Source organism: Bos taurus, chromosome 7, assembly GCF_002263795.3.
Source record: "Bos taurus isolate L1 Dominette 01449 registration number 42190680 breed Hereford chromosome 7, ARS-UCD2.0, whole genome shotgun sequence".
In the NCBI taxonomy this organism is placed as follows: domain Eukaryota; kingdom Metazoa; phylum Chordata; class Mammalia; order Artiodactyla; family Bovidae; genus Bos; species Bos taurus.
The window spans coordinates 15,398,784-15,426,549 of record NC_037334.1 but is presented as its reverse complement, the minus strand read 5'-3'; the positions used below and the strand labels follow the sequence as shown (position 1 = coordinate 15,426,549).

Below are 27,766 nucleotides of genomic sequence, written 5' to 3'. Positions count from 1 at the left end.
ACTAATATTTATTGTCTGCAACTGGCCCTCAAGTCCTGGGCCAAGCACTTCACACACAAGGTTACTCAATCCTCAAGAGTACCCTCCTCCTTCATCCACAAATGTTCGCTAAAGGCCTACTACACTCTGGGCCAGGGTACACTAAAGGAGATTACACAGACACAGCTCTGATGGCCCTTGGAGAAAAGATGTGTAATTATAAACGGGAGGAACTCCTAACACAAGAAAGGATCAAGATGACCATGTGCAAAAGCAGCAGAGGGGAGCAATGACTGGTCCCAAGTGGTCCAACACAAGCTGGGGGCCCTCCCTAACCCTGAGTAAGGCCCCCTCTTCCATGCAACTACCCTGATCTCTGGTTCCACTACTCGCACCCATCTGCTGTGCTCCTCACATATGACAGGCCTCCAGTTGTTCCCACATTTACCACCTGTTCCCCTACAAGACTGAACAGGCTGCTCTGGGCACCCAACCTCCAACTACCAAACACCCAGCTGGGCTCAACAAGTATGTGTTGAACAAGAATGGAAGAGACTGGACTACACAACAATAGTGTTTCCCTCTTGACAGGAACCATTTTACAGGTTTTCACCAGCTCCATTCGTGCCGTTATTCTCATTTCACATATGAGGACACTGAGAGGTTCCGAAAGATTAAGCTATTTGCCTCCTGTCACACAGAGAAGTGACCAGCAACAGCCAGGAGTCAAACTCGAATCAGGCCTGTCATTTAAAAGTGAAAACTTGTTCCAAATTCCTAGGAAGTGGCTCTCTCACTGCTTATTCCCTACTTTCCCCAATGATTCACTAGGGGCAAAAAATATCAAGACTAGTGTCTTCAAGACCTTCACAAAACACCTTCTGCTGAAAGATTTGCGTTTTAAATAAAAACCTTAATCTGGAGAATCGATTGGCAGAAAGGGGGAAGGATGCAAAACTAAAACAATGCTTTCAACAGCAAACAGTTCTCTCCGTCCTTCCCCACTGCTGCCGACCCCCGGCTTCAGGGCAAACGTTCTCAAGTCACTACTTTCGAGGGGTTAGCAGAGTTCTTTACCTTTCCTTGAAAATCTAAAACGACGTGACTTTTTTAAAAATAAAAATTCACGTCGGCTAACCCAGGGGGGCTGCTAATGTTCGTGTCCGGGCGACGCTGGACACACCTAGGGTTTTTCTATTGAGCTCCGACTGCAGTCTCGCCAAAACCCAACATTCGAGTCGGACCCGTTAGAACGTAACCAGAAAAGCCCGGACGCCTGGCTATTGTTGCAGCCCCGGCGGACACCGGGATGTGGGCTACTGGACCGCCGACGGGGCGACGCGCTTTGTCCGGCGACCCTGGCGAGAGCGCGCGTGAGGGGCGCGCGGCCTCCACGCGGCCCGGGCCCCCACCCCGCCGTCCCGCGGATACTGTAGTCGCCGAGGCCTCGCTGCCTGTGGCCTTCCCCGCGCGCGCGGTGCCGGCCAGGCTTCTTGACCCTCGGGCGCCGCCGTACCCCGGCCCCGCTCCGGGCGCCGGCGGCCCCCTCCCCCCTTGGCGGCCCGGCTCCATTCAAACCGTCCTCCCAAGCCCCGCGCCGCGCTCCCCCAGCGACCCGCGTTCCTTACCGGGAGTCGCCGGCGCCGTCGCCTTCCCGGCGCCGCCCCCGCCCCTCCACGCGGGGCCGGGGGCAGAATGGGCGTCTCGCTTCTTCTCACGAAACAAAGAAGCAGCCGCCGCAGCCGCCGAGCGAGGGTAAGCCTCGCGCGCGCGCCCGCCTGCCTCAGCCGCCCCCCCACGCTGCCCGCGCCCCCGCTGCGCGCGCACTCGCCACCTCCCCTCCCCCCACCACGAACTCCCTCTCTCGCTTCCGCTGCTGGCCCGTCCTCGTGCGCGTGCCCGCCCGCCCTTCCGCTCCTAGCGCGCGTGCGCGTCTAGCCGGGGTTGTCTGGGAGAGGTGGGTGGGGCCAGAGAGAGCTAGAGCGCCCGACGCGCCTCCCCACTCCGTGTGGGACGGTCATGCGCCTGCGCGCGGTGCTCTCCGTCTTCGCACGCCGCGCGTCTCAACGCCGCCGAGCATGCGCAGAGCAGGCGGCACTGCGGCGGTGGTGGAGGCGGCAGGGGGAGGTTGGGGGATGGGATGGGATGGGTGGTGGAGAGGTCTGTGGGGAAAGCGTGGCCGAGGACCCCTGAGTCTCAGAAGTGAGGCTTCCAAGGTCGTGCATGAAGGCAGGAGGCGGACAGGCTGGGCCGGGGATGAGCAGAGCCGGCCCATGGGCCAAGTGCAGGTCGATGTTCCGATGATGGCGGTGCCCGTTCGGCAAAGCCTGGGGGGCAAAGACCGTGGCTACCTTTTCCGCAAAACTTACCTAGGGCTATTAGTTTAGCAGATATCTATTGACCTGCCGCAGACTGAGGTGCTGTAGTACCGAAGAGAAATCTCAGCCTCTGTGGCGCTCATTTTAGTGGAAGAGGCAGGCGCGAGGCAAGAAAACTCTTCAGTAAAATACACTATGTTGAAATGGACACCTGAAGGGTCGGGGAAGTTTTAAATGGGGCAGCTAGGGAAAGCCTCGCTGCTAAGACATTTGAGTCAAGACATAAAAGCAGTGAGAGAGAGAGCGTTGTTGCAAGTGTGAAGGCCGGGAGACTGTAGGAGGCTTCATCTCTTAAATTTTGAGAGTATCTCTGAGTCTGTATACGTTGTTTCTAGCCCCACAACTGGACAAACGGTCCCCAGGACCAAGTCCCACAGCCTGTGACTCCCTACCCCTGCTTCTCTCAGGCCTGCTCTTCCTCATTTTTCAGGTCTCAGCTGACTCATCACCTCCCCTGGCCTTGCCTCCTCTTTGATCACCACCTCCTTTTCCTTCCTTTCACATTTCTTGGGTAACCCCTTTAATATCTGTCTCCCTAACCTCGATTTGAATGGCACAGTGTTGTCAATTTTAGTCCCTAGTGAATACCGAATATCTAGTGTGGTGCCACCCTCTGCCACACACTAGATACCTTAAAATATATTTTTTTAATTGAATATATATTAGCTTCTATGGAGTGTGTATCATCAGCTCTTTGGGCCTTTCCAAGCCCAAGGTGAGGCCCTTAGAACATAGAGCAGCAGCTAATACCTTGGCCTGAAGCCAAAAAGACCTGCATTAAAAACCTGACTCTCCTTAGTACCTAGGGGATGCCAGGCAAGTTTACTGGAGGCATCCACACGTCTCTTCACCTGTAAAGTCAAAACAGTGACAGCACTCATCTCCACAGGGTTGGTTATGAGGAATCCATGAAAACAGGCCATGGAGAAGCTCTCGGTGACTTAGCTTGTGACGTTGGATAATGGACAGGTAATGGGCAAGTGGGGTCTGGACTTTGGCTTGTCTCATTCATTCAAGCAATATTTCTAAAGTGCCTTCAACATCTTAAATGCTGAGCAGGAGACTTCCTTGGTGGTCAAGTGGTTAAGAATCTGCCTTGCACAAAAAATAATACAACATTGTAAAGCAATTATCCAATTAAAAATAAATTAAAAAAAAAATCCGCCTTGCAATGCAGGGGATGCAGGCAGGTTTGATCCCTGGTTGGGCAAATAAGATCCCACATGCTGCAGAGCACAAGAGCCACAACTAGAGATTCCGTGCCCTGCAACTAAAGATCCCGCATGCTGCAGCTAAGACCTGACCCAGCCAAAAAACCCAAAAACGCTGAGCTGGTCTTAGTCGTGTGGTGATGCACTGAGCAGGCAGGGTTCTGGCCCTTGGAGCAGACAGTCCATGAGTTCAGCTAACGATCTCCCACACCGATCACACTAATAATACTTGATAGGAAAAATCTAAATGCATTGGAAGAAAAGCCCCGGGGGTTGATAATATGGGGTCTTCCTGGGGTTGAGAAGTCAGGTCAGACTCTCCATATGCCAAGACCCAAAGGAGGAGGGCACTCAGCGGAGGAAACAGGATGTACAAAGACCCTGAAGAGGGAAAGGAGCGTGGGAACAGAGGACAGCTCTTGTGGCTCTGTGGGGGGAGGTCTGCAGTAGCCGGGGAGGGCAGGGCTTCGTGGACAGTTCTTAATATTCTTCAAACCTGGCACATTCCTGCCTCAGGGCCTTTGCACATGTGCTTCTGACCCCTGCATGGCTGTGTCTCCCAGAGAATCTCTGTAATGTTACAGATGCGACCTCCTACATCCCCAGGTGATTTCTCTCCATTGTACTCATCCTGCACGCTGGAACGTAAGCTTTCTGTCTGTCTCCAGCACCTAGCACAGTGCCTAGTGACTGGTGCGTGGAAAAGAGGCTGAAGAAGCACTCTCCAGTGGCCCATGCTGCCTCTCACACAAAATCAGAGTTTATGAGATGCTTGTTGAGGCCTCAGTAGTACACCCGTGACATCTCAAATGCCACTAGGGAGATGCCTAGAGTGAAGTCAGAGCTTTAGGCTCCACCCCTCATCTCCTGTGTCCACTTTCCCCATATGCTGCCTGTTACAATGATAGCTGCCCCTCCTGCCTTCCCCAGTGGGCAGAACAGGGCCAGATAGGGGCATGAGGAAGCTGTGCTCTGCAAGGATGCAAAGAGGAGTGTAGCAATCCAGATGTTTGCAGCATCACTCCCCACATGGCAAAAATACAATTCCCAGTTGGTCTTAGGAGTCTTAGAGTCTACATTCACATCTACACCCTCGTATCTGTGGCCCTATTAGGTAGGAGCTTCCCATGTAGCTCAGAGGATGTGTCAGAGTTCTCTAGAGACACAGAATCAATAGGATGTTGGATATACATACACATTCACACATGCTTAGTCACTCAGTCATGTCTGACTCTGCGACCCCATGGACTGTAGCTCGCCAGGCTCCTCTGTGCATGGGATTCTCCAGGCAAAAATACTGGAGTGGATTGTCATTTCCTTCTCCAGGGGATCTTCCTGACCCAGGAATCAAACCCGCATCTCCTGCACTGGCAGGTGAGTTCTTTACCACTTGAACCGCCTGGAAAATCCCAGATACACACACACACACACACACACACATCCTATTGATTCTGTTGCACTGGAGAAATGAAGTATATATGCATATGGAGAGAAAGAGAACACACATATATGTATTAATATATATGTATATAGATAAATGAGAAAGATGTTTATTTTAAGGAACTGGCTCACATGACTGTTGTTGATCAGTGGCTCAGTCATGTCTGACTCCATGGAATGCAGCATAGCAGGCTTCCCTGTCCTTCACTGTCTAACAGAGTTTGCTCAAACTCATGTCCATTGAGTCAATAATGCCTTCCAACCATCTCAGCCTCTGCTGCCCCCTTCTCATTTGACCTTCAATCTTTCCCAGCATCCAGGGCTTGTAGGATCTGGCAAGTCTGAAGTTTGATCTGTAGGGCAGGCCAGAGGCTGGGAATTCAGGGAAGAGAGGATACTGCAGTGTTTGAGCTTGAATCCCACAGGGCAGCAGGCTAGAAACTCGGGCAAGGTTTCTGTGCCACAGTCTTGAGACCTTCCTCTCTGGGAATCCTCAGTTTTTGCCTTATATATGATTGGATGAGGCCCATCCACACGATGGAGAGTCCACGGTTTGACTCAACATCGTGACTCCGATTTAAACATGAATCCCATTTTGATAAAAGTCTCCACAGCAACATAGGAACTGGTGTTTAACCAAATGGCTGGGTGCCATGACCCAGCCAAACAGATACACAAGATGAACCATTACAGAGAAATGGACTAATCTCTTTTGACTCAAATCAAGGTCTTGAAATAACATGCTCACCCACATCCAGTGGGTGACAATGTGAAATGCATACTCTTCAGTTGCCACAGTAAAGTGGATGCTGCTGTTATTCATTGCTCAGTCGTGTCTGACTCTGCAACATCATGGGCTGCAACACACCAGGCTTCCCTGTCCTTGACTATCTCCCAGAGTTTGCTAAGATTCATGTCGAGTCAATGATGCTATCTAACCATCTCATCCTCTGTCGCCCCCTTCTTTTCCTGCCCTCAATCTTTCCCAGCATCAAGGTCTTTTCCAATGAGTCAGCTGTTTGCATCAGATGGCCAAAGTATTGAAACTTCAGCTTCAGCATCAGTCCTTCCAGTGACTATCCAGGGTTGATTTCCTTTAGGAAATACTTTTTTGAGTATCTCTTCAGATCTTACTTAGGCATAAAACTGCTAATTTATTAACCAAATATATATTTATTCCTCAAACATAACCTATTGCCCTGAAAAATGGGCATCACAAGAAAACTGTTTCCCCAAATCAAGCAATCAGATGTGCTATGCAGAAAACAAGAAGCCATCCTTCCAAATTACAAACCCAGGGCAATAGATTTCTTTTAGCTGGAAGCCCGTTTTAAATCAGCTCAGCAGATGATCAAGAATATTGTGTTACACTTGTGGCAAACTATGTCACTTTCTGCAACTACAGGTGGAAACTACCCACAGTTTTCATAGTTTTATAAGTGTTTTATAGGTATGTCTTATTTAGGGGGCTTCCCTGCTGGCTCAGCGGTAAAGAATCTGCCCCTAATGCAGGAGACGCAGGTTTGATCCCTGGGTTGGTCAGGAAGATCCTCTGGAGAAGGAAATGGAAACCCACTCCAGTATTCATGCCTGGAGAATTCCATGGACAGAGGAGCCTGGTGGGCTACTGTCCATGGGGTCACAAAGAATCAGACATGACTGAAGTGACTTAGGGACTAAATGACAAATGAAGCAAAGCTGCAGATCACTTGCATTTTCTCAGATGTGTTGAACCTTCTATCCAGAGGAGGAAGGGAGAAGCTTAGGATAGCATTTACAAGGAAAACAGGCTCCATCCATACATAGTCACAGATGTAGAAAATACACTTATGATTACCAAGCGTTAAAGGGGAGGGAAAGGATAAATTAGGAGATTGGAATTGACATATCCCCAGTACTATAAGATAGGTAACTAATAAGAGACTACTGTATAGCACAGGGAATTCTATACTACTCTATAATGACCTATATGGGAAAAGAATTAAAAAAGAGTGGATCTATGTATATGTATAATTGAAACTTCATTATATACTTGAAACTAACACAACATTGTAAATCAACTATAATCCAATAAAAATTAATTTTTAAAAAGATTCTTGTGTAATGGATTGGGTAGAAATTGTTATGCAGTGAACTGAGCAAAAGAAATTATTTTGTTGTTGCTTGAAAAATGTAAAGGAAAAAAAAGACCTCATGGCCTGCCATATTTGTTTGGGTTGTTTGGTATCTCCTGCTCTTGTGTGAGTGTGTGTGTAATTACACCCTCTGTGGCCTTCCTGGGTATTTACCCTGCAGTCAACAGGAGCCGCTGTGAGATCTGGTCAGTGCACTCAGTAATTGCCGCTTCCCCTCCTTCCCAATGCAGTCAGTAAGAGGGGACAGCCTGACTCTAATGGCATCACCCTCTGTCAACATCTGGAGAAACAATGCACGATATTCTGCAGTCTGCAGAACTCTGTGCCCTCAGCTTAATGCCACGAACTGCGTATCACATCCACTTATTTACCTTCGTCTGACTTCTGGTACTTCTGCAAATCTGGGCAAATGAACAGATGAGCAAGTTGAAGAAGATACATCTTGTAATATTTTGGGTCCCTTCTCTGTCGTAATCATACCTTAGTTGCTGGAAGAAAATTTGAAGGAGGGGACTTCCCTGGTGGTCCAGTGGTTAGGACTCTGAGCTCCCAATGCAGGAGGCCCAGGTTCGATCCCTGGTCAGAGAACTAGATCCCACATGCTGCAACTAAGACCTGGCGCAGCCAAATAAATTTTAAAAAACAAAAGGAAAGCGGTCTTGCCTTCTGGGAGCTACAGTCTTGGTGGAGGTGTTTGTATGTGCATGCATGCTCAGTCGTATCTGACTCTTTGTGACCCTATGGACTGTAGCTCCCCATGCTCCTCTGTCCGTGGAATCTTTCAGGCAAAAATACTGGACTGGGTTGCCATTTCCTTCTCTAGAACATCTTCCCAACCTAGATATTGAACCCAAGTCTCTTGCATCTCCTGCATCGGCAGGCAGTTTCTTCACCACTGGGCCAGCTGGGAAGGAGTTCAATGTAAGTGATTTTTGTTTAGGAGACAGTTCAATAAAAGTGATTTAATCCATTGCTTAATTTATTTTCAGGTACTGTGCAACTCCTCTGCCCCCATGGAGGTTTCTGTTCTAAAGAAACAGACAAAGAAACATTAACCTGTGTGGGGAATCGCCAAGGGGAGATTAGTTCAAAACACAAGCCTGGAGAATTTTCTTAAGTTCTGAGACCCTATCTGGTGGAGCTCTAGAAATTTTTTTCATAGAACATGTCCAGGGGGCTTCCCTGGTGGTCCAGTGGTTAAGCATCTGCCTGCCAGTGCAGGGCACACAGATTCAATCCCTGGTCTGGGACGATCCCACATGCCTCAGGACAACTAAGCCTGTGCACTCTAGAGCCCATGAGCCACAAGAGAAGCCACTGCAATGAGAAGCCCGTGCACCACAACTAGAGAAAACCCGCACGCAGCAACAAAGCCCTCGCCCAGTCAAAGATAAATAAATTAAAAAGTGCCCAAGGAATGAACATTCCCTAGTGGTCCAGTGGTTAGGACGCCACGCTTTCACTGCTGAGGGCACGAGTTCAATCCCTAGTCAGGGAACTAAGATTTTGCAAGTCTTTCAGTGCAGCCAAAAAAAGAAACTGCCCCAGGTGAGCCTTGGCATCGGTACCGTCTGTGAACAGGTGAGGGAGCAATCATTTCAGTGGCAAGTATCCACAGACTCAGAAACTTACCCACCTGCCTACCAATGGGAAAGGCAAGGGTGAGTCTGGTGAGTGATTTACGACTAGTGTAGCCACGTGATTAATTCCATGTGACCATATTTTTAAACTCTAGATGTAAACATGTACTAGAGAACACACTACTAGTGTGTCTATCAGGATCTTCTTGATCAGGCAGGGGGTCCCCACCCACAGAGCATCTGGTCAGCGGACCTGGTGCAGGGCCTGAAAACTGGCATTGTAAGCATGTCCCCTGCATTGGAAGGTGGATTCTTAACCACTGGACCACCAGGGAAGTCCGCACCTGCTTACTTTAAATAAACCCTGAATGGCTCAGAAATAGGCTTTGTGAAGTAGCAGGCCCACAAGGCTCTGTCCTCTCCTGCCCACCCCACTCCCCACTGCAGATCTTCCTCTACCTGCTTGGGAATGCAGCCTTGCACACCTAATGCAGGTCCCCTTTTGTCCTGTTCTAGTCTCTAAGGGCAGGAGGAGAAGGGGGTGACAGAGGATGAGATGGTTGGGTGACATCATCAACTCAATGAACATGAGTTTGAGCAAACTCCGGGAGATGGTGAAGGACAGGGAAGCCTGGTGTGCTGCAGTCCATGGGGTCACAAAGGGTCAGACACAACTCAGTGACTGAACAACCCCAGCTTGAATGCCATCTCTCTGCCTCCCTCCCTGGCATCTTACAGGAAGACTTGGCTTAGATTTAGCTTCCATCCCCACCCCAGACAGGTTAGACACCCTTCCTCTGCTGGGAAAAATAGAGACACAAGAGGGAATCCTTTTTCAAAGGTGTTGAAAGGATGAGCTTAGCAAGCCAAGCCGCCGTTGAGGGACCAGAAATTAATATGAGCAACAACAGCTAACACTTGCATAGTATTTCCTGGGTGCCAGCTGCTATTCTAAGCCGGGAATCTGTAAATTTAAATGTAGTGGAAATGCAAGTTGGTACCACCACATTGGAAGACCATATGGCAATTTCCTACAAAACCAAACATATCCTTGGACTTGCCTGGAGCACAAGTGGTTATGAATCCTCTTGCCAATGCAGGGTACACGGGATCGATCCCTGGTCTGGGAAGATTCTACATGCTGCAGAGCAACTAAGCCTGAGTGCCACAACTTCTGAAGCCTGCAAACCCTAAAGCCCGTGCTCCTCAACAGAAGCCGCCGCAATGAAAGGCCCACACACCACAATTAGAGAATAGGCCCCACCTGCTGCAACTAGAAAAAGCCCATGCAGCAACTAAGACCCAGCACAACCAAAGACAAAATAATAAAAGGAAAAACTAAATATCCTCTTATCATCTCACAATTCTGCTCCAAGGTATTTACCCAAATGTATTAAAAACTTAGGTCCACACAGAAACCTGCACACAAGTGTTTCTAGCTGCTTTATTCACAATTGCCAAAATTTGAAGGCAGCCAAGATGCCCCTCGATAAATGAATGGATAAACAAACCGTGATAAATCCAGACAATGGAATGTTAGCACTACAGAGAAACAAGATCAGACCAGGCAGCCCAATTCCCACAACCGTACTTCCACTGCAGGGGGCATGGTTTTGATCCCTGGTCTGGGAACTAAGATTCTGCATGCCTCGCAGCATGGCCAAAAAAATAGGGGGAAAAAGACATGGAGGAACCTTAATTGCGTATTTCTGAGTGAAAGAAGCCAGTCTGTAATGGCTATATACCATGTGATTCTAATTCTCTGGCAATTCTGGAAGAGGCAAAACTGGAGAACATAAAAGGAGACCCTCCCCCTGGGGTTGGGGGTGAAAGAGAGGTAGTGAGACCATGCTATATGATACAGTCAGTGATGGATACATGTCATTTGCCCAAACCCCTAAAATGTGCAACACAGGGTTTTCCCTAATACAAACTGTGGGTGATGGTGATGTGTCAAGGCAGGTATAGCAGTTGCAGCGAATGTACCACTCTGGTGGGGGCTGTTGACAGTGGGGGCGGCTGTGCATGTGAGGGGGGCAGGGGCTCTAAGGAACTTGTACTGTTCTTTCTGTACTTTCTGCTTAGTTTAGCTGTGAACCTAAAACTGCCCTAAAAATTAAAGCCTATTTTTTAAAAATGGAATATGCAATAATACGTGTGAACCCTAATGTGAACCATGGACTTCAGCCAGTAGTAATGTATCCATATTGATTCAGTTGTAACCAATTTCAGTTGTAGCAAGTATCTCACATTAATGCAAGATGTTAATAAGGGAACCTGGAAACTATGGGATAGATGGTTGATGGGGAGAGGCGCTATATGGGAACTGTATACCATTTGCTCAATTTTTTGTCAACCTAAAACTGCTCTAAAAAATAAAGTCTGGGGACTTCCCTGGTGGTCCAGTGGTTGAGAATCCCCCTTGCAGTGCAGGGGATGTGAGTTTGATCCCTGGTGTGTGCGCCCCAACTACTGAGCCCGCATGCCACAACTTGAGAGTCAGTGCACCACAGTGAAGGATCCCACATGACGTAGCTAAGACCTGACACAGCCAAATAAATCTTTGAAAACTAAAGTCTGTTCATCTAAAACCTATACATGCATATCCATATATGTACATGACCCTCGCTGCATCTCCTACCATTGCCCCCACATTATAGTGGGAACTGAGGCAGAGAAAAGGTTAATAATCTACCCAGGGTCAACGCTGTCCTTACAGGCTGGCCTGGTCACAGCCAGGTAGATGGACTCTGGTAGCCATGCCCTTAACCACTGCTGCCAGTGATGGGAGCAAAAGAAAATGCAGGCTAGCGATGGGGCAGGAGTCAGCTGCCTGCAGGTGGCACACAGAGCCAGAGAGAGAAGGGGAACCCTAGTGGCCAGCATCACCTGGGCTCAGTGGTCTGTGACTGAGAGAGCTTGGGTTGGTTTATTTAGAAGATCTCATCTCACCTCTGTAGTCGAGGTTTCCCAGAGAAACAGAGCCAATAGGATGTGTACATGGATGGAAAGAGATTTGATGTGGACTGAATTGTGTCCCCCAAAATTCACATGTTGAAGCTGTTACTCCTACTGTGACTATATTTGGAGGAGGGCCTAGAAGGAGATGATTAAGGTTAAATGAGGTTATGAGGGTGGGGCTCTGATATGATAAGATTAGTGTGCTTACAAGAGCAGACACCAGACAACAGTCTTATTCTTTCTGTCTGTCTCAGGTGGCTCAGTGGTAAAGAATCTACCTGCCAGTTCAGAAGATGCAAGAGACAGAGGTTCAATTCCTGGATCAGGAAGATTCCCCTGGAGAAGCAAATAGCAACCCATTCCAGTATTCTTGCCTGGAGAATTCCATGGACAGAGGAGCCTGGTGGGCTACAGCCCACCAGGCTCCTCCATGCATGGGATTTTCCAGGCAAGAGTACTGGAGTGGGGTGCCATTGCCTTCTCCGGTCTCAGCATCTAGAACTGTGAAAATAAAGGTTTTTCTGTTTTTGAGGCCACCTAGTTTATGATATGTTGGTACGGCAGCCTGAGCAGACTAAGGTGATTGGTGATCAAGGAGGAGGAGCATGCACGCTCAGTCATGTCTGACTCTTTTGCAGCCCCATGGACTGTAACCCACCAGTCTCTTCTGTCCATGGGATTTCCCAGGAAGGAGAGATTAGAATGGGTTTCCATTTCTTCCTCCGGGGGATCTTCCTGACCCAGGATGGAAACCCACCTCTCCTGCAATGACAGGCAGATTCTTGACCACTGAGCCACCAGGGAAGCCCAGATTATTAAGGAAACTGGCAAATCCAGCATCTACAAGATGGGTTGTCAGTCTGGAGACCCAGAAAGAGCTGATGGCTGCAGTTCCACCCCCAAGGCAATCTGCCAGCAGAATCCCCTTTTGCTTGGGAGAGTTAGTCTTTTGTTCTAGTCATACCTTCAACTGATTATGCAAGACCCACCTGCATTATGAAGGGCAATCTGCTTTGCTCAGAGTCTATTGATTTAAATGTGAATCTCATCCAAAAACACCCTCACAGGAACATCCAGGATAGCGTTTGACCACATGACTGGGCACCACAGCCCAGTCAAATTAACACATAACATTAGCCATCAATCACCAAAACAGACTAGAAACAGGTGAACACCAGGACATACACATACACTTGCTCCTTGGAAGAAAAGCTATGACCAACCTTGACAGCATATTAAAAGGCAGAGACATTATAAAGCCGGCCTAGCTGTGACAGAACCAGGTGGCCCTCTCACCTGGCCCCCCTCCATCTGCCTCCTCTTTGCCTTTTCCACACCATCTTCTCCCTTTCTTCCACTGACCTCATTCTGCAGTGCAAATTACGCAGGGGTGTGGCATCCTCCAGCCTGTGGTAGAACAGGTTGTCCAACACTGAACTGGAGAAACAAAGCCCATCTCTGCTCTGCCCAAGCTGGGCCTCCTCCAACATGACCTGTGCATCAGCAGCTGTCAGCAGGGGGCCCCTAGGAAAGGCATTGCAGGGTGGGGCATCAGCCATGCTTGGGAAGGGCTTCACTATCTTGGGTTCCTCTGGATTTTCTCCCTGGGACTTCTCACTAGGTCTTTTTTTTTTCAACTTTTTATTTTGTATTGAAGTATAGCCGATCAACAATGCTGTGATAGTTTCAGGTCTGGTTTCAGCAAAGGGACTCAGCTATACATATACATGCATCCATTCTCCCCCAGACTCCGTTCCCACCCAGGCTACCACAGAGCACAGAGCAGAGTCCCATGTGCTATACAGTAGGTTCCTATTGGTTATCCATTTTGAATAGAGCACTGTGTACATGTCTATCCCAGACTCCCTAATTATCCCTTCCCCCCATTCTTTGCCCTGCCCCTGCAACTATAAGTTCATTCCCTTAAGTCTGTGAGTCTCTTTCTGTAAATAAGTTCATTTGTGTCATTTCTTTGTAGACTCCATGTATAAGGCATGCCATAGAGACTTCTCCTGTCTGCCTTCCTTCACTCAGTGGGACAAACTCTAGGTCCATCTGTATTGCTGCAAATCGCATTATTTGCCATCCAACCATCTCACCCTCTGTTGCCCCCTTCTGTTCCTGCCCACAATCTTTCCCAGCATCAGGGTCTTTTCCAATGAGTCGGTTCTTCTCATCAGGTGGCCAAAGTATTGGAGCTTCAGCTCCAGCATCAGTCTTTCCAATGAATATTCAAGACTGATTTCCTTTAAGGCTGACTGGTTTGATCTCCTTGCTATTCAAGGGACTCTCAAGAGTCTTCTCCAGCACCACAACTAGGGCAAGGTAAAAACAGCATTTCTTAAATGGCATTGATGAACCAATTTGCAAGGCAGGAATAGAGATGCAGACATAGAGAACAGACTTACGGGCACCGCACGGGAAGGAGAGGCGGGGACGAATTAAGAGAGTAGTGTTGAAACAAACACATTACCGTGTGTGAAACAGATATCTAGTGAGAAGTTGCTCTGTGGGCACAGGGAGCTCAACTGCGTGCTCTGTGGCAACCTAGAGAAGTGGAATGGGGTAGGGGGAAGATTCAGGAGGAAGGGGATATATGTATACTTACGGCTGATTCATGTTGCTGTATGGCAGAAGCCAACACAACATTGTAAAGCAAAATTATCCTCCATTAAAAAAAAAAAAAAAAAAAAGACAGCATTTCTTGCAATCAGAGCCTCTGGGATCTACTTAGGCTAGAAGGATTAGCCTCAGTTGCTACACTGACCTCAGCTGAAGTCCCGACTGTGGCCCACAAGGCCCTGTGCCCTCCACTCCACCAGTCCCCCCCGCCCATGCTCTGTAGGCTCACCGGCCTCCTCGCCACCCCTCCAGCCTGCTGGGCATGGTCTTGCCACAGGGTCTTTGCACCTGCTGTCTGTCTGCCTGGAACAATCTCTCTCCAGAAATCCTTGCTCTTCCCTCAGTTCCTTTAATGATTTTTTTTTTTTTTTTTTTAGCTGCTGTGTGCTGCACGATGGATCTTAGGTCCCCAGGGACTGAACCTTCACCCCCCCCGCAGTGAGTGGAAGCAGGGCAGCTTAACCACTGGACTGCCAGGGAAGTCCCTCCCTCAGTTCCTTTAGACTTACTCGAGTCTCAGCATCTCCGATCACCCTTTTGGGTATTTCAGCCCCTCTGTCAGCACTTAGCGCTCTCAGCCCCACTTCTCAATAGCACTCACCACTTTCCAACACGCTCTCTGATTTCCTTATTCACTGTGTCAGTAGTATATTTAGGGACTTCCCTGGTGGTACAGTGACTGAGACTCCACACTCCCGATGCAGGAGGACTGGGTTCAATCCCGTGTAGGGAAACTATATCCCACATGCTGCAGCAAAGATCCAGTGCAGCCAAACAGATAAATAATTTTTTAATAAATAAATTTTTAAATAGTATATTAACTACACCAACGGTTGTCTCCTCTGTCCTGTGTGCTCCCCCACCCCTCCCACTATCATCTGAGCTCCATGAGAGCAAGGGCCTTTGAATTGTTCATTGACTTTTCCCATGTGTCTGTAATATTAATAGTTGCTGGTGTGTAGTAGGTGCTTAGCAAACCTTAAATAAATTAATTCATCTGAGCTACCAATGGGCTTCCCAGGTGGCTCAGTGGTAAAGAATCTCGCTGCCAATGGAGGACATACATGTTCAATCCCTGGGTCCAGAAGATGCCCTGGAGGAGGAAATGGCAACCATGCCAGTATCCTTGCCTGGAGAATCCCTTGGCCAGAAGAGCCTGGTGGGCTAATCCATGGGTTTTGCACGAGCCATGGATAGGACCCTTTGCTTTAGAATTTGAGAGGTGTTTCCTGAATGAGAAGAAAGACCAAAATATGAACGATTTTTAATTATTTTTAAGGTAGTACTTTACATTTAAAAAACAGTAATAGGGATTTCTCTGGCGGTCCAGTGGTTAGAACTTCACACTTTCACTGCCGAGAGCCCAGGTTCAATCCCTGGTCCAGGCACAGGGATCCCACAAGCCACACAATGTGGCAAAAAAAAAAAAAGTGCAAAATTAAATTGAAACACAGTAATCACAGCCTTGTTTGTCCATCCACAGCAGCTCCGCCCCTCCAGGTGTTCAAGCCAAACGTCTCAGTGTCTTGCTCACCACCTCACTTTCTCTCACCCTCACATCCTGTTCCTCTGGTATTGCTCGTCAGTTCTACATTCAAATTGTGTTCCGTGATATTGTGACTAATACTAACAGCAATATATTTGCTTCATCCCCATTGCTGGCACAGAGCTCCTAAAACTCTCGGCACTTCCTAGGCGGTAAAAGCAATAAAGATGTCTTGACAGTGGTAACCAGTGCCTTTCTACACACCTGAGTTTATGTTGATGAGGACTTTTGGAAAGCACCCGAGCATGGGAGCTGGTTGTCCAGGGAAGCAAGCCTGTGATGAGAAAGATAGAACTTTTGGTTCCTAACCCCGCCACCAACCTCCAGGGAAGGGAGAGGTGCTGGAGTTTGAATCCATCACCATCTACCAATGATTTCTTCCATCCTGCATATGTGATGAAACCTCCATAAAAACCCAAAAGGATGGGGTTTCCGAGAGCTTCCAGATTGCCAAATCCCCAACTCAGAAGCTCCTGTGTTCAGGACCTCGCCTTGTCCATCTGTTCATCCAGCTGTTGATTCAGATCCTTTCATAACCTTTGTAGCAAACCAGTAATCTAGGAAGTAACATGTTCCTCTGAGTTCTGTGAGCTGCTCTAGCAAAATAATTGAACCCAAGGAGGTGTCGTGGGTACCTCTGATTTACAGCCAGTCGGTCAGAAGCACAGAGGACAACCTGAAGTGGCAACTGGTATCAAAGGGACTGGGATGCGCTCTCGTTGACCAGAGACCTTAACCTGTGGGTCTGATGCTGCCCCCAGGTGGGGAGTGGGGAGCAATATGGATCTTGTTCTCAAAACACGTGGTTGTGCATTTGACCTGCCCTCAGTCCTGCTCCCCCCAAGGACTAGTACAGAGGCGTGCTTCTGTTTCACCCCCATCAAAGCAGTGCCAGGGCTGGGGCAATTTCCCGGTGGCATCTGTCAAAAGTTATAAAGACATCGAGGGACTTCCCTGGTAGTTCAGTAGCTAAGACTTCTGAGCTCCCAACGGAGGGGGCCCAAGTTCAATCCCTGGCCAGGGAACTAGATCCCACATGCCTCAGGAGTTCCCGTGCCACAGCTAAAGATCCTGCATCTCGGGACTTCCCTGGCAGTTCAGTGGTTAAGAATCCACCTTGCAATGCAGGGGACTTGAGTTCAATCCCAAGACTCCCAGCTTCCACTGCAGAGGGGGCAGATTCAATCCCTAGGGAATTATGATTCCACATGCCACGGAGCAACTAAACCCACGGGCCACAACTGCAGAGTCTGTGCACTGCAGCTAAGACCTGACAGCCAAATAAATAAGTGTTAATAATTTAAAATACTTTATATTTAAAAAAAAAAAGATCCTGCATGCTGCAACAAAGATCCTGTGTGCCACAACTAAGACCCAGTGTAGCCAAATAAATAAATAATATTTTTTAAAAAGACTTTTCGGGCAAGAGATGGCAGAAAGGGTGAGCAACAGACTGAAGGGAATATGGAATGAAAATGGCCCACCAGGAAAAAAATCCATCAAACACCAAAGAAGACAGTAGTGAAGAAATTAAGATAAACAACAATAAAAAACATATAGGTCATATAGAAAAATATGGCAAATATTTCTCCAGCATTGACAATGGCAATGACACTGGAGAATTAACATCGAGAAGTTTCTGATGTCCTCAGGGATTCATTTATCCTCCAGACACACCCATCCGCAATATTCACAGAGATTATTGCCAACCTAGAAGGCACACTCAGGTTTCAGTGTTCAGAGTTTTTCGGGGGTTTCATTAGGTAGGAATCACTGATTGAATCCTTACATGATCGGATCATTGCCCAAGTGGCTCAGTCTCCCGCCCCCGTCCCCATCTACCCTCCTTGGAAGTCAGGCTAATATCCTGTGACTCCAGGCCTAACTATCTAATTACGTGTTTGGTCTTTCTGGCTCGAACAGCACCCACCCTGAGTCATCAAGTTAGCATAAACAATCCAGGAGTCCACCATGAGTCACTGAGTTAGCATAAACTATCAAGTGTGTTCTGTCTAACATCATATGCAAAAATAAACTTGCAATGAATTAAAGACCTGAATGTAAGGCCAGATAGTATAAAACTCCTAGAGGAAAACCTAGGCAGAACACTCTGACATAAATGTCAGCAATACTTTTTTGGATCCATCTCCTAGATGAATGGAAATAAAAACAAAAATGAACAAATGGGACCTAGTTAAACTTAAAAGCTTTTGCACAGCAAAGGAAACCATAAACAAAATGAAAAGACAGTCTACAGCATGGGGGAAAATATTTGCAAATGATGCTACTAGCAAGGGATTAATTTCCAAAATAAACGAATAGTTCATGCAGCTCTACATCAAAAAAGCAACTCAATCAAAACGTGGGCAGACGATCTAAATGGATGTTTCTCCAAAGAAGACAGACGGATGGCCACCAGGCACATGAAAAGATGTTCAATATCACTAATTATTTAGAGGAATGCAAATCAAAACTATAATGAGATATTACCTCACATGTGTCAGAATGGCCATCGTCAAAAAGTCTACAAATAATAAACACTGGCGTGGATGCGGAGAAAAATAAACCCTCCTGGTGGGAGGAATGGTGGGAATGTAGGTTGGTTACAGCCACTATGGAGAACAGTATGGATGGTCCTTAAAAAAATTAAAAATAGAGTTCCTATGTAATCCTGCAATCCTGGGCATATATCCAGAGCAAACTCTAATTCAAAAAGATAACTGCACCTCATTGTTCATAGCAGCGCTGTTCACAATAGCCAAGACATGGAAGCAACCTAAATGTCCATTAAAAGATGAATAAATAAATGTGGTATATATATACAAAGGAATACTACTCAGTCACTAAAAAAATGAAATAATACCATTTGCGCAACATAGATGGTCCTGGATATTATCATATTAAGTGAACTAAGACAAAGAAAGACAAATATCTGATATCACTTATTGTGGAATCTTAAAAAATGATACAGATGAACTTGTTTACATAAAAGAAACAGACTCATGGGTATAGAAAACAAATGTACAATTGTTAATGTTATTCAGTCGCTAAGTCATGTCTGATTCTTTGCAGCCCCATGGACTCAGCATGCCAGGCTTCCCTGTCCTTCACTATCTCCTGGAGTTTGTTCAAATTCATGTCCATTGAGTCAGTGATGCTATCCAACCATCTCATCCTCTGCCAGCCCCCTTCTCATTTTGCCTTTAATCTTTCCCAGCATCAAGATCTTTTCCAATGAGTCGATTCTTCCCATCAGGTGGCCAAAGTATTGGAGCTTCAGCTTCAGCATCAATCTTTCCAATGAATTTTCAGGGTTAATTTGCTTTAGGATGGACTGGTTTGATCTCCTTGCAGTCCAAGAGACTCTCAAGAGTCTTCTCCAACACCATAGTTTGAAAGCATCAGTTCTTTGGCACTCAGCTTCTTTATGGTCCAACTCTCACATCCACACATGACTGCTGAAAAAACCATAGCTTTGACCACACAGACCTTTGTTGGCAAAGTGATATCTCTGTTTTTCAATATGCTTTCTAGGTATGTCATAGCTTTCCTTCCAAGAAGCAAGTATCTTTTAATTTCACGGCTGCACTCACTATCCACAGTGATTTGGGAGCCCGGGGAAATAAAATTTGTCACTGCTTCCACTTTTTCTCCTTCTACTTGCCATGAAGTGATGGGACTGGATGCCATAATCTTAGTTTTTTTTTTAAGGTTGAATTTCAAGCCAACTTTTTCACCCCCCTCTTTCACTTTCATCAAGAAGCTTTTTAATTCCTCTTTACTTTCTGCCATTAGAGTGGTATAATTTGTATATCTGAGGTTGTTGATATTTCTCCAAGCAATCTTGGTTCCAACTCGTGATTCATCTAGCCCAACTATTCACATGATGTACTCTGCATATAAGTTAAATAAGCAGGGTGACAATATACAGCCTTGTCGTACTCCTTTCCCAATTTTGAACCAGTCTGTCGTTCCATATCTTGTTTTAACTGTTGCTTCTTGACCTGCATACAGATTTCTCAGGAGGCAGGTAAGGCGGTTTGGTGTTCCCATGTCTAAGAATTTTCCACAGTTCGTTGTGAGCCACACTGACAAAGGCTTTTGAATAGTCAATAAAGCAAAAGTAGATGTTTTTCTGGAATTCCCTTGTTTTCTCTATGATCCAAGGAATGTAGGCAATTTGACCTCTGGTTCTTCTGCTTTTTCTAAACCCAGTTTATACATCTGGAAATTCTCAGTTCAAGTACTACTGAAGCCTAATTTGAAGAATTTTGATCATTGTCTTGCTAGCATGTGAAATAAGCACAATTTTAGGGTAATCTGAACATTCTTTTGCATTGTCCTTCTTTGAGATTGAAATGAAAACTGACCTTTTCCAGTCCTGTGGCCACTGCTGAGTTTTCCAAATTTGTTGGCATTCTGAGTGCAGCACTTGAACAGCATCACCTTTTAGGATTTTATATAATTGTGAATAAATCTAAATTCATGTTGAGGGAACTTCCCTGGTGATCCAGCGCACTTCCACTGCACAGGCACAGGTTTGGTCCCTGGTCAGAGAACTAAGATCCCACATGCCATGCTGCACAGCCAAATGGTCAAAAAACAATTAAAAAACAATAATAAACTAAAAAGAAGAATTTTTAAAGAAAAGTTTAAAAATAATAAAAAAGAATGACAAGAAAATAATATAAAAATTAAAAAGGAAAGATTAAAAAAGGAAAAAACAATAATAAAATAAATGCATGTTGAATTTTTTGAAACACTAGTAATAATGCAATGTTTTTCTGAAGTTGAAAATAAAAAGTCTAGAACTTTTTTTTTAATGAGTATGGTGGCTGGAGTTGAGCAGATATCTCCCCAGGATAGAAGACCGACCAGGTAGAAACCTGATGTCTGTGTGTCAGGCTGGGAACGTGGCGTGAGAAAGCTGAATGAACAAACCCCTCTGCAACCTCCCCTCTGCAGCACGTGCTCTGAAGGCAGGGTGTATAGCAAGGAGCTGGAAACTGGGAAAGTGTCCTCGACTAGAAAGATGCTGCAGGTGATGCCCGAAGAAGGAGCTGGCCTTGAGGCAAAGAGTGGGGTCATTGGGGACTGGAGAGACAGAGCCAGTGCGTGAGCACAGCTGGCTTCTGCATAAATAAGATTTTGAGCTTCCAGGGGATCGTGTTTCAGAAGTAGTTTTGCAGCTGCCATCCGGCCTCCCTAACAGCTGAACCTGTGTGTCCAGGTGCACTGGGCCCAGCCCGTGTGTGTGAAAGTCTGCTAGTCTTTTTTTTTTTTTTTAATTTTTTTCGGCTGCATCATGGGAATCTTAGTTCCCTGAACAGAGGTTGAACCCACACCCACTGCAGTGGAAGCATAGAGTCTTAACCCCTGGACCACCAGGGAAGTCCATATTTTTGTTTTTTTGTGTTTTTTAAAATATTTATTCATTTATTTATCTTACTCGACTGCTTTGGGCCTTAGTTGCATCACGTGGGATCTTTTGTTGTGGCACAGGACTCCCTAGTTGTGGCGTGTGGGCTCTGGAGCCTGTAGGCTCAGGAGTCACAACATGTGGGACCTTAGTTCCCAAGCCGGGGAGTGAACCCAAGCCCCCTGCAGTGGAAGTGCAGAGCCTTACCCACTGGACCACTGGGGAAGCCTCAATTTTTTTTTTTTAATATTTTTTTAATTTATTTGTAGATATTATTTGTGGCTGTCCTGGGTCTTCGTTCTTCCTCGGATGTTTTTCTAGTTGCGGAGAGCAGAAGCTACTCTCCAGTTGCAGGGCTCGGGCCTCTCATTGCCGTGGCGTCTTTTGTCATGGAGCACGGGCTCTAGGGCACATGGGCCTCTGTAGCTGTGGCTCCCAGGCTCTAGACCACAGGCTCGGTAGTTGTGGTGCAGGGGCTTAGCTGCTGCGCAGCATGTGCACACCCACATTCTAAGCAGCGTTATTCACAATGGCTCAGCCAAATAAACAAAAAATTTTAAAGGAAATGATAAATTCCATGAGAGCAGGACTGGAACTCTTTGCTGCCTCCCAGTGCCAGAGATTTTATTGGATGCACAGTGGAGAATATTTTTTTAAAAAAGATCTTCCAGTATTGAGGCACTTCGCATATTGTCAAGGATCAGGCTGTGAATGTGCCTCTGATGACAGCTTGGGTCCTCAGCATGAATCAGCTGGCTGCTAACATAGCTGCTGTCCAGTGAAGTCTCTTCCTCTGAAGATGATGAACCACTGCAATGGACAGAATGCATCCCCCCAAATTCATATGTTAAGATGCTGACACCCAAGATGCTGGTATTAGGAGGCGGGGCCTTTGGGAAGTGGTTAAGCCAGGAGGGTGGATCCCCCATGAACGGAATTAGTGCGCTTGTAAAAGAGACCCCAAAGAATTGATGCTGTCAAACTGTGGTGCTGGAGAAGACTCTTTAGAATCCCTTGGACTGCAAGGAGATCAAACCACTCAATCCTAAAGGAAATTGAAAAAAAGAAAAAATATATATACAAAGGAAATTGACCCTGAATATCCATTAGAAAGACTGATGCTGAAGCTGAAGCTCCAGTACTTTGGCGACCTGATGAGACGAGCCGACTCATTGGAAAAGACCCTGATGCTGGGAAAGATTGAAGGCAGGAGGAGAAGGGGGTGGCAGAGGATGAGATGGTTGGATGGCATCACCGACTCAATGGACGAGTGTGTGAGCAAACTCCAGGAGATGGTGAAGGACAGGGAAGCCTGGTGTGCTGTAGTCCATGGGGTTACAAAGAGTCAGATACGACTGAGCAACAGTGGAGCCCTGAAGAACACAGGGCCACTGAACAATGACAGTGGAGCCCCCCCATCTTCTTTACACCATGTGAGGATTGAATGAGAAGCAGGCCGCCCACAACCCAGAAGAGAGCCTTCACATTGTGAATGATGCTACTATGAACACAGGTGTATGGGAGACCCTGCTGTCCGTTCTTTTGGGTGCATGCCCTAAAGTGGAATTGCCGGATCTTATGGGAGATCTACTTTTAACTGTTCAAAGGACTGCCATGCCGATTTCCATAGTGGTTGTCATCACAACTGTCTCTACTCTTATCTTCTAATTAGAGCAAGTGATACTAGCTGCCATATATGCTAATGATATAAAATTTACTTTGAGAAAAATCAGTAGATGAAACAGTGAGCCCACTGAAATATAACTAAAATTTTGCTCAAAAATCTGGGCGTAAAAGCACATAGAGACTAATCCCCAGCTGCTCTGATTTTTCTTCAAGTTGACTTGTGGAGTGAATATAAACTTTCTCTTTAAATTATTTATTGATTGATTGATTGGCTGCAAATTGGCTGCTGTGGGTCTTTGTTGCTGTGTGCCGGCTTTCTCTAGTTGTGGTGAGCAGGGGCTACTCTCTAATTACGGTGTGCAAGCTTCCAGCTGCAGTGGCTTCTCTTGTTGCAGAGCACAGGCTCTAGGCAAGTGAGCTCCAGCAGTTGCGGCCCACAGTATGCAGGATCTTCCCAGACCCGGATGCAGACCTGTGTCCCCTGCATTGTCAGGTGGACTCTTCATCAGTGGACCACTAGGGAAGTCCCCAGTGTGAACTTCTGAGGTGGACTTTTTGTTCTTTTTCTTTCTTCTTTTGTGTTTGTGCTTTAAGACAAAGGGCACAAACATCTCTGCTTTATCAGGCTGTGGATCTGTAGCAAACCTTCAACAGAGGGTGAACTGGAAGGTTTTCCTGAGAGCCTCTCTGGTGATTTTGCAGACTGCATCTTCACAGTGGTTCGCACAGAATTTGTAGCAGTCACGTGTCCTTAGAGCTGCTGGCATATTAATTTCTTCACACTCTTTTTGCCAGGGTAATAGCTAGAATGATTGCTGCCCAGCTGTCTCCATGGTAACATTATACCTTACCAATGTCACTTGCATTGCTCCAAGAACACAGCTCATAGGATCAGGCCCAGTCATCTCCATGGTAACGTTGTACTCTACCAGCATCACCTTCATCTCCCCAGGAATGTGGTTGCACAGGGACCAAGGCAGACCTGCGAGGGAAAAAGGTACCTGCACAGTTTAAATCTCCACTGATACAATCTCCGTCTCTGTAGATCAAGTTTACTATGTTTTAAGAGCAGAAGGTTTCTTAATAGGTCTCAACTGTTTTGCAAGCTGGCATTTCAAAGCAGAGCTTCACAGAAGAATGGCCTGAAATCCTACAGGTGAAAGTATCTTCCAGTGACCACATGCTGGAGTAGAACAGCCTCCAAGTTCTGGTCTCAAGAGTAGAGACAATTAGGAATCTTGCTTTTTGAAAAAGATGTAGCATTTTGATGGCAGAAAACCTATGGCCATTGGGACCTAGGACTCCCCTGGTGGCTCAGTAATAAAGAATATGCCTGCCAACGCAGGAGATGCAGGTTTGATCCTTGGGTCAGGAAGATCCCCTAGAGAATATGGCAACCTACTCCCGTATTCTTGCCTGGGAAATCCCATGGACAGAAGAGCCTGGCGGATACAGTAGCAAGGAGTCGGACGCGAATGAGGGCTGCCCTGGGTCTTAGTTGAGGTATGAGGGCTTTTAACTTCGATGGCTTCTCTTGTTGTAGAGTATGGGCTCTAAGTGCATGGGCTTCACTACTCGCAGCTTGCAAGCTCAGTAGTACTGGCACACGGACTTAGTTGCTTCATGTCATGTGGGATCTTCCCGGACCAGGGATGGAACCCGTGTCCTCTACGTTGCAAGGAGATTCTTAACCACTGGACCACCAGGGAAGCCTTGAGGCTAATGTATTTTAACATTTATTGGTTGATGTTTTTGGATGCATAACATTTGAAGATGCGATTCTGTGACACCAATAACTGAAAAACAGCGGGATGGGGCCGTAAAGAGGTGGTTTTGTGTGTTATTGACATTAAGCTGGCATGAATCCAGATTTGAGTATTATAACTTTAGGATGTTGACTGCGATCCCCATGGTAACCGCAAACAAAATGGCCATAGAATATACACAAAAGGAAATAGGAGAAGCATTTAAATGTTTCCCTAAAGAAATTAAACACAGAAGAAAACGTAATGCAGGAAATGAAAGACAAAAGAGCTGTAAGTTATATAGAGAACAATTATCAGTGTGACAGAAGTAAGTCCTTCTTTACCAGTAGTTGTTAAGAATAAAGGAATTTCTAGGACTTCCCTGGTGGTCCAGAGGCCAAGACTCCTCGCTCCCAATGCAGGGGGCCCCAGGTTGATCCCTGGTTGGGGAACTAAATCAGCAACCAAGAGTTCGAATGTCACAGCTAAAAAGACTCCACAGGCCCCAGCTAAGATCACAGATCCAGCATGCCACAACTAAGACCCGCAACAGCCAAATATATGAATAATAAAACAATTTTTTTAATGAATGATGAAACTTCTGACATTTGCTACAGCCTGAACAAACCTAGAGGACATAATACTGGGTGAAATAAGCCAGACATGAAAGGACAAATACTGTAGGATTTCTCTTATGGGAGGTCCCTAGATTCATAGAGACAGAAAGTAGGGAAGCGGGGCCCAGTGACGGGGAGGCGGATGGGGAGGGAATGTTTAAAGGGGACAGAGTTTCACTTTGGGAAGACGAAAAGAGTTCTGGAGATGGACGGTGGGGAGGGTTGCACGACAATGTGAATGTACTTAATGTCACCGAACTATACACTTAAAAATGGTTAACACAGTAGATTTTATGTTATGTATATTTTGCTGCAAGGTGAAACCAGTCAATCCTGAAGGAAATCAACCCTGAATATCCTTTGAAATGACTGATGCTGAAGCTGAAGCTCCAGTATTTTGTCCACCTGATGCGAACAGCCGACTGATTAGAAAAGACCCTGATACTGGGAAAGACTGAGGGCAAAAGGAGAAGGTTGCGGCAGAGGATGAGATGGTTAGATACCATCACCGATTCCATGGACATGAGTTTGAGCAAGCTCTGGGAGACAGCAGAGGACAGGGGAGCCCGGTGTGCTGCAGTACATGGAGTCGCAGAGTCAGACACGATTTAGTGACTGAACAACAACAAAAGTTTTACCGTAATAAAATTTTTAAATAAAAAAAGAAATGAGCTATTTGTCTTTAATGAATACAGAGTTTCAGTTTCACAAGGTAAGAAGAGTTCTGGAGATGGATAGTTGACTATGGCCACACACAATGTGACTGTATTTACACTATGACCACCACTGAACCGGACGCTTAAAAATGATTACAATGGTCAACGTTATGTATGCGTGAGTGCGTGCTCAGTTGCTTCAGTCGTGTCCGCCTCTTTGCGACCCTATGGACTATAGCCCGCCAGACTCCTCTGTCCATGGGATTCTCCAGGCAAGGATTCTGGAGTGGGTTGCCACACCCTCCTCCAGGGGATCTTCTTGACCCAGGGATCGAACCCATGTCTCCTGCATCTCCTGCACTTGCAGATGGATTCTTTACTCACTGAGCCACCCGGGAAGCCCAAATGTGTATATTTCACGACAATTAACAAAAGAGCATATTGAAAAATGAAAAGAGGAAAAAGAGCTATCAAACCGTGAAAAGACATGGAGGCACCTTAAGTGCACATTTGCTTTGTAAAAGAAGCCAGTCAGAAAACACTGTGTACCATATGACTCCAACCATAGGACATTCTGGTACCAGGCTCCTCTGTCCATGGCATTTCCCAGGGAAGAATACTGGATTGCCATTTCCTTCTCCAACAGAGATGGTAAAATCTCCGTAGTTGCCGGGAGGTTGGACAGAGGGAGAAACAGGTGGAGCCCAGGGGATTTTTAGGGCAATGAAACTCTTCTGTACAATCCTGGGTGGATAGTCATCATTATTTTCCAAAAGTCATAGGACTGCACAACACTGAGAGTGAGACCCACTCTGAATTATGGGCTTTAACTAATAATGCATCAATCTTGTTATTCAATAGCTCAGTTGTGTCTGACTCTTGGACTACAGCACACCGGGCTTCCCTGTTCTCCACTGTCTCCTGGAGTTTGCTCAAACTCACGTCCAGTGAAGATCAGTCTTACTTCATTCTTTAGCACAGCTGCACCACACTCCTGCAAGATGTTAATAACTGAGGAGACTCGGGGGGAGGAGTAAGGGAATTGGGCAGGTATATGGAAACTCTGTATTCATTTCTCAGTATTTCTGTAAACCTAGAACTATAAAACAAAGGGTTATTAATTTTTAGAAAATGCACAGGCCAACCCAGCTACCAAGGACCAAGTCCAGCTTGGTACCAGGGCCCAAGACCACGTGACCTGGTGGTCTCAGCCCACCCACACTGTGTCCTCGGCCTGGGACGCCCCTGCCTACCCCGAGATCTCCTCCAACCCCGGGCTGGACTCCCCAGCAATCTTCATGACCTCTGGCCCCTGGAGGCGGGTGGGTATTTAAGTAAGATTTTTGATTGTATGTTTTGTACCCTTTTTTTCTTTCCTTAAGCCACACTGCATACCCTGTGGGATCTGTCCAAGGATTGAACCTGGGTCCCTGGCAGTGGAAGCCTGGAGTCCTAACAAGTGGACCTCCAGGAAATTCTTTGTTTTTTGTTTTTTATTTTATTTTATTGATGTGTTTCTTTTTGCCTACACTGTGTCTTCATTGCTTCAGTGAGCAGGGGCTACTCTCTAGTTGTGGTGAGTGGGCTTCTCATTGCGGTGGCTTCTTTGTTTCTGAGCACAGGCTCTGGGGTGCTTCAGCACGCAGGCTCAGTAGCTGTGGCTCACGGGCCCTGGAGGGTGGGTTCGGTAGTTGTGGCACATGGGCTTAGTTGCACCGACATATGTGAGGACCAGGGATCAAACCCATGTCCACTGCATTTGCAGGGAGATTCCTATCTACTACGCCACCAAGGAAGTCCCCCAGGTTTATTTTTTATATGTATACTACAGTTGATGTATAATATTATATG

At 46.6% G+C, this 27,766-nt stretch overlaps 2 protein-coding genes across 7 annotated transcripts in view; one reads left to right on the top strand and one right to left on the bottom strand.

Moving 5' to 3' along the window:
- Window positions 1-1,743, bottom strand: part of SMARCA4 (SWI/SNF related, matrix associated, actin dependent regulator of chromatin, subfamily a, member 4) — a 90,287-nt gene extending 88,544 nt beyond the window's left edge. For all 3 annotated transcript variants that reach the window (XM_059887957.1, NM_001105614.1, XM_024993899.2), the window contains 1 exon segment: window positions 1,608-1,743. The gene's annotated coding sequence lies outside the window, so the exon portion shown is untranslated.
- On the top strand, window positions 761-27,727 carry LOC107132610 (WW domain-binding protein 11-like). 4 transcript variants are annotated; one of them, XM_059888591.1, is made up of 3 exons: window positions 793-1,734; window positions 3,247-3,326; window positions 14,684-15,130. In XM_059888591.1, the coding sequence occupies exons 1-2, from the start codon at window positions 1,289-1,291 to the stop codon at window positions 3,317-3,319; spliced, it is 519 nt and encodes a 172-aa protein (XP_059744574.1). In that variant the 5' UTR covers window positions 793-1,288; the 3' UTR covers window positions 3,320-3,326; window positions 14,684-15,130. The 4 variants fall into 4 exon arrangements, with proteins under 4 accessions (XP_059744576.1, XP_059744574.1, XP_059744575.1 ...); XM_059888592.1 differs by lacking the exon at window positions 14,684-15,130 and adding an exon at window positions 8,133-8,561; XM_059888590.1 differs by lacking the exon at window positions 14,684-15,130 and adding an exon at window positions 9,824-11,116 and having other exon boundaries at window positions 808-1,734.
- Window positions 27,728-27,766: the final 39 nt, after the last annotated feature.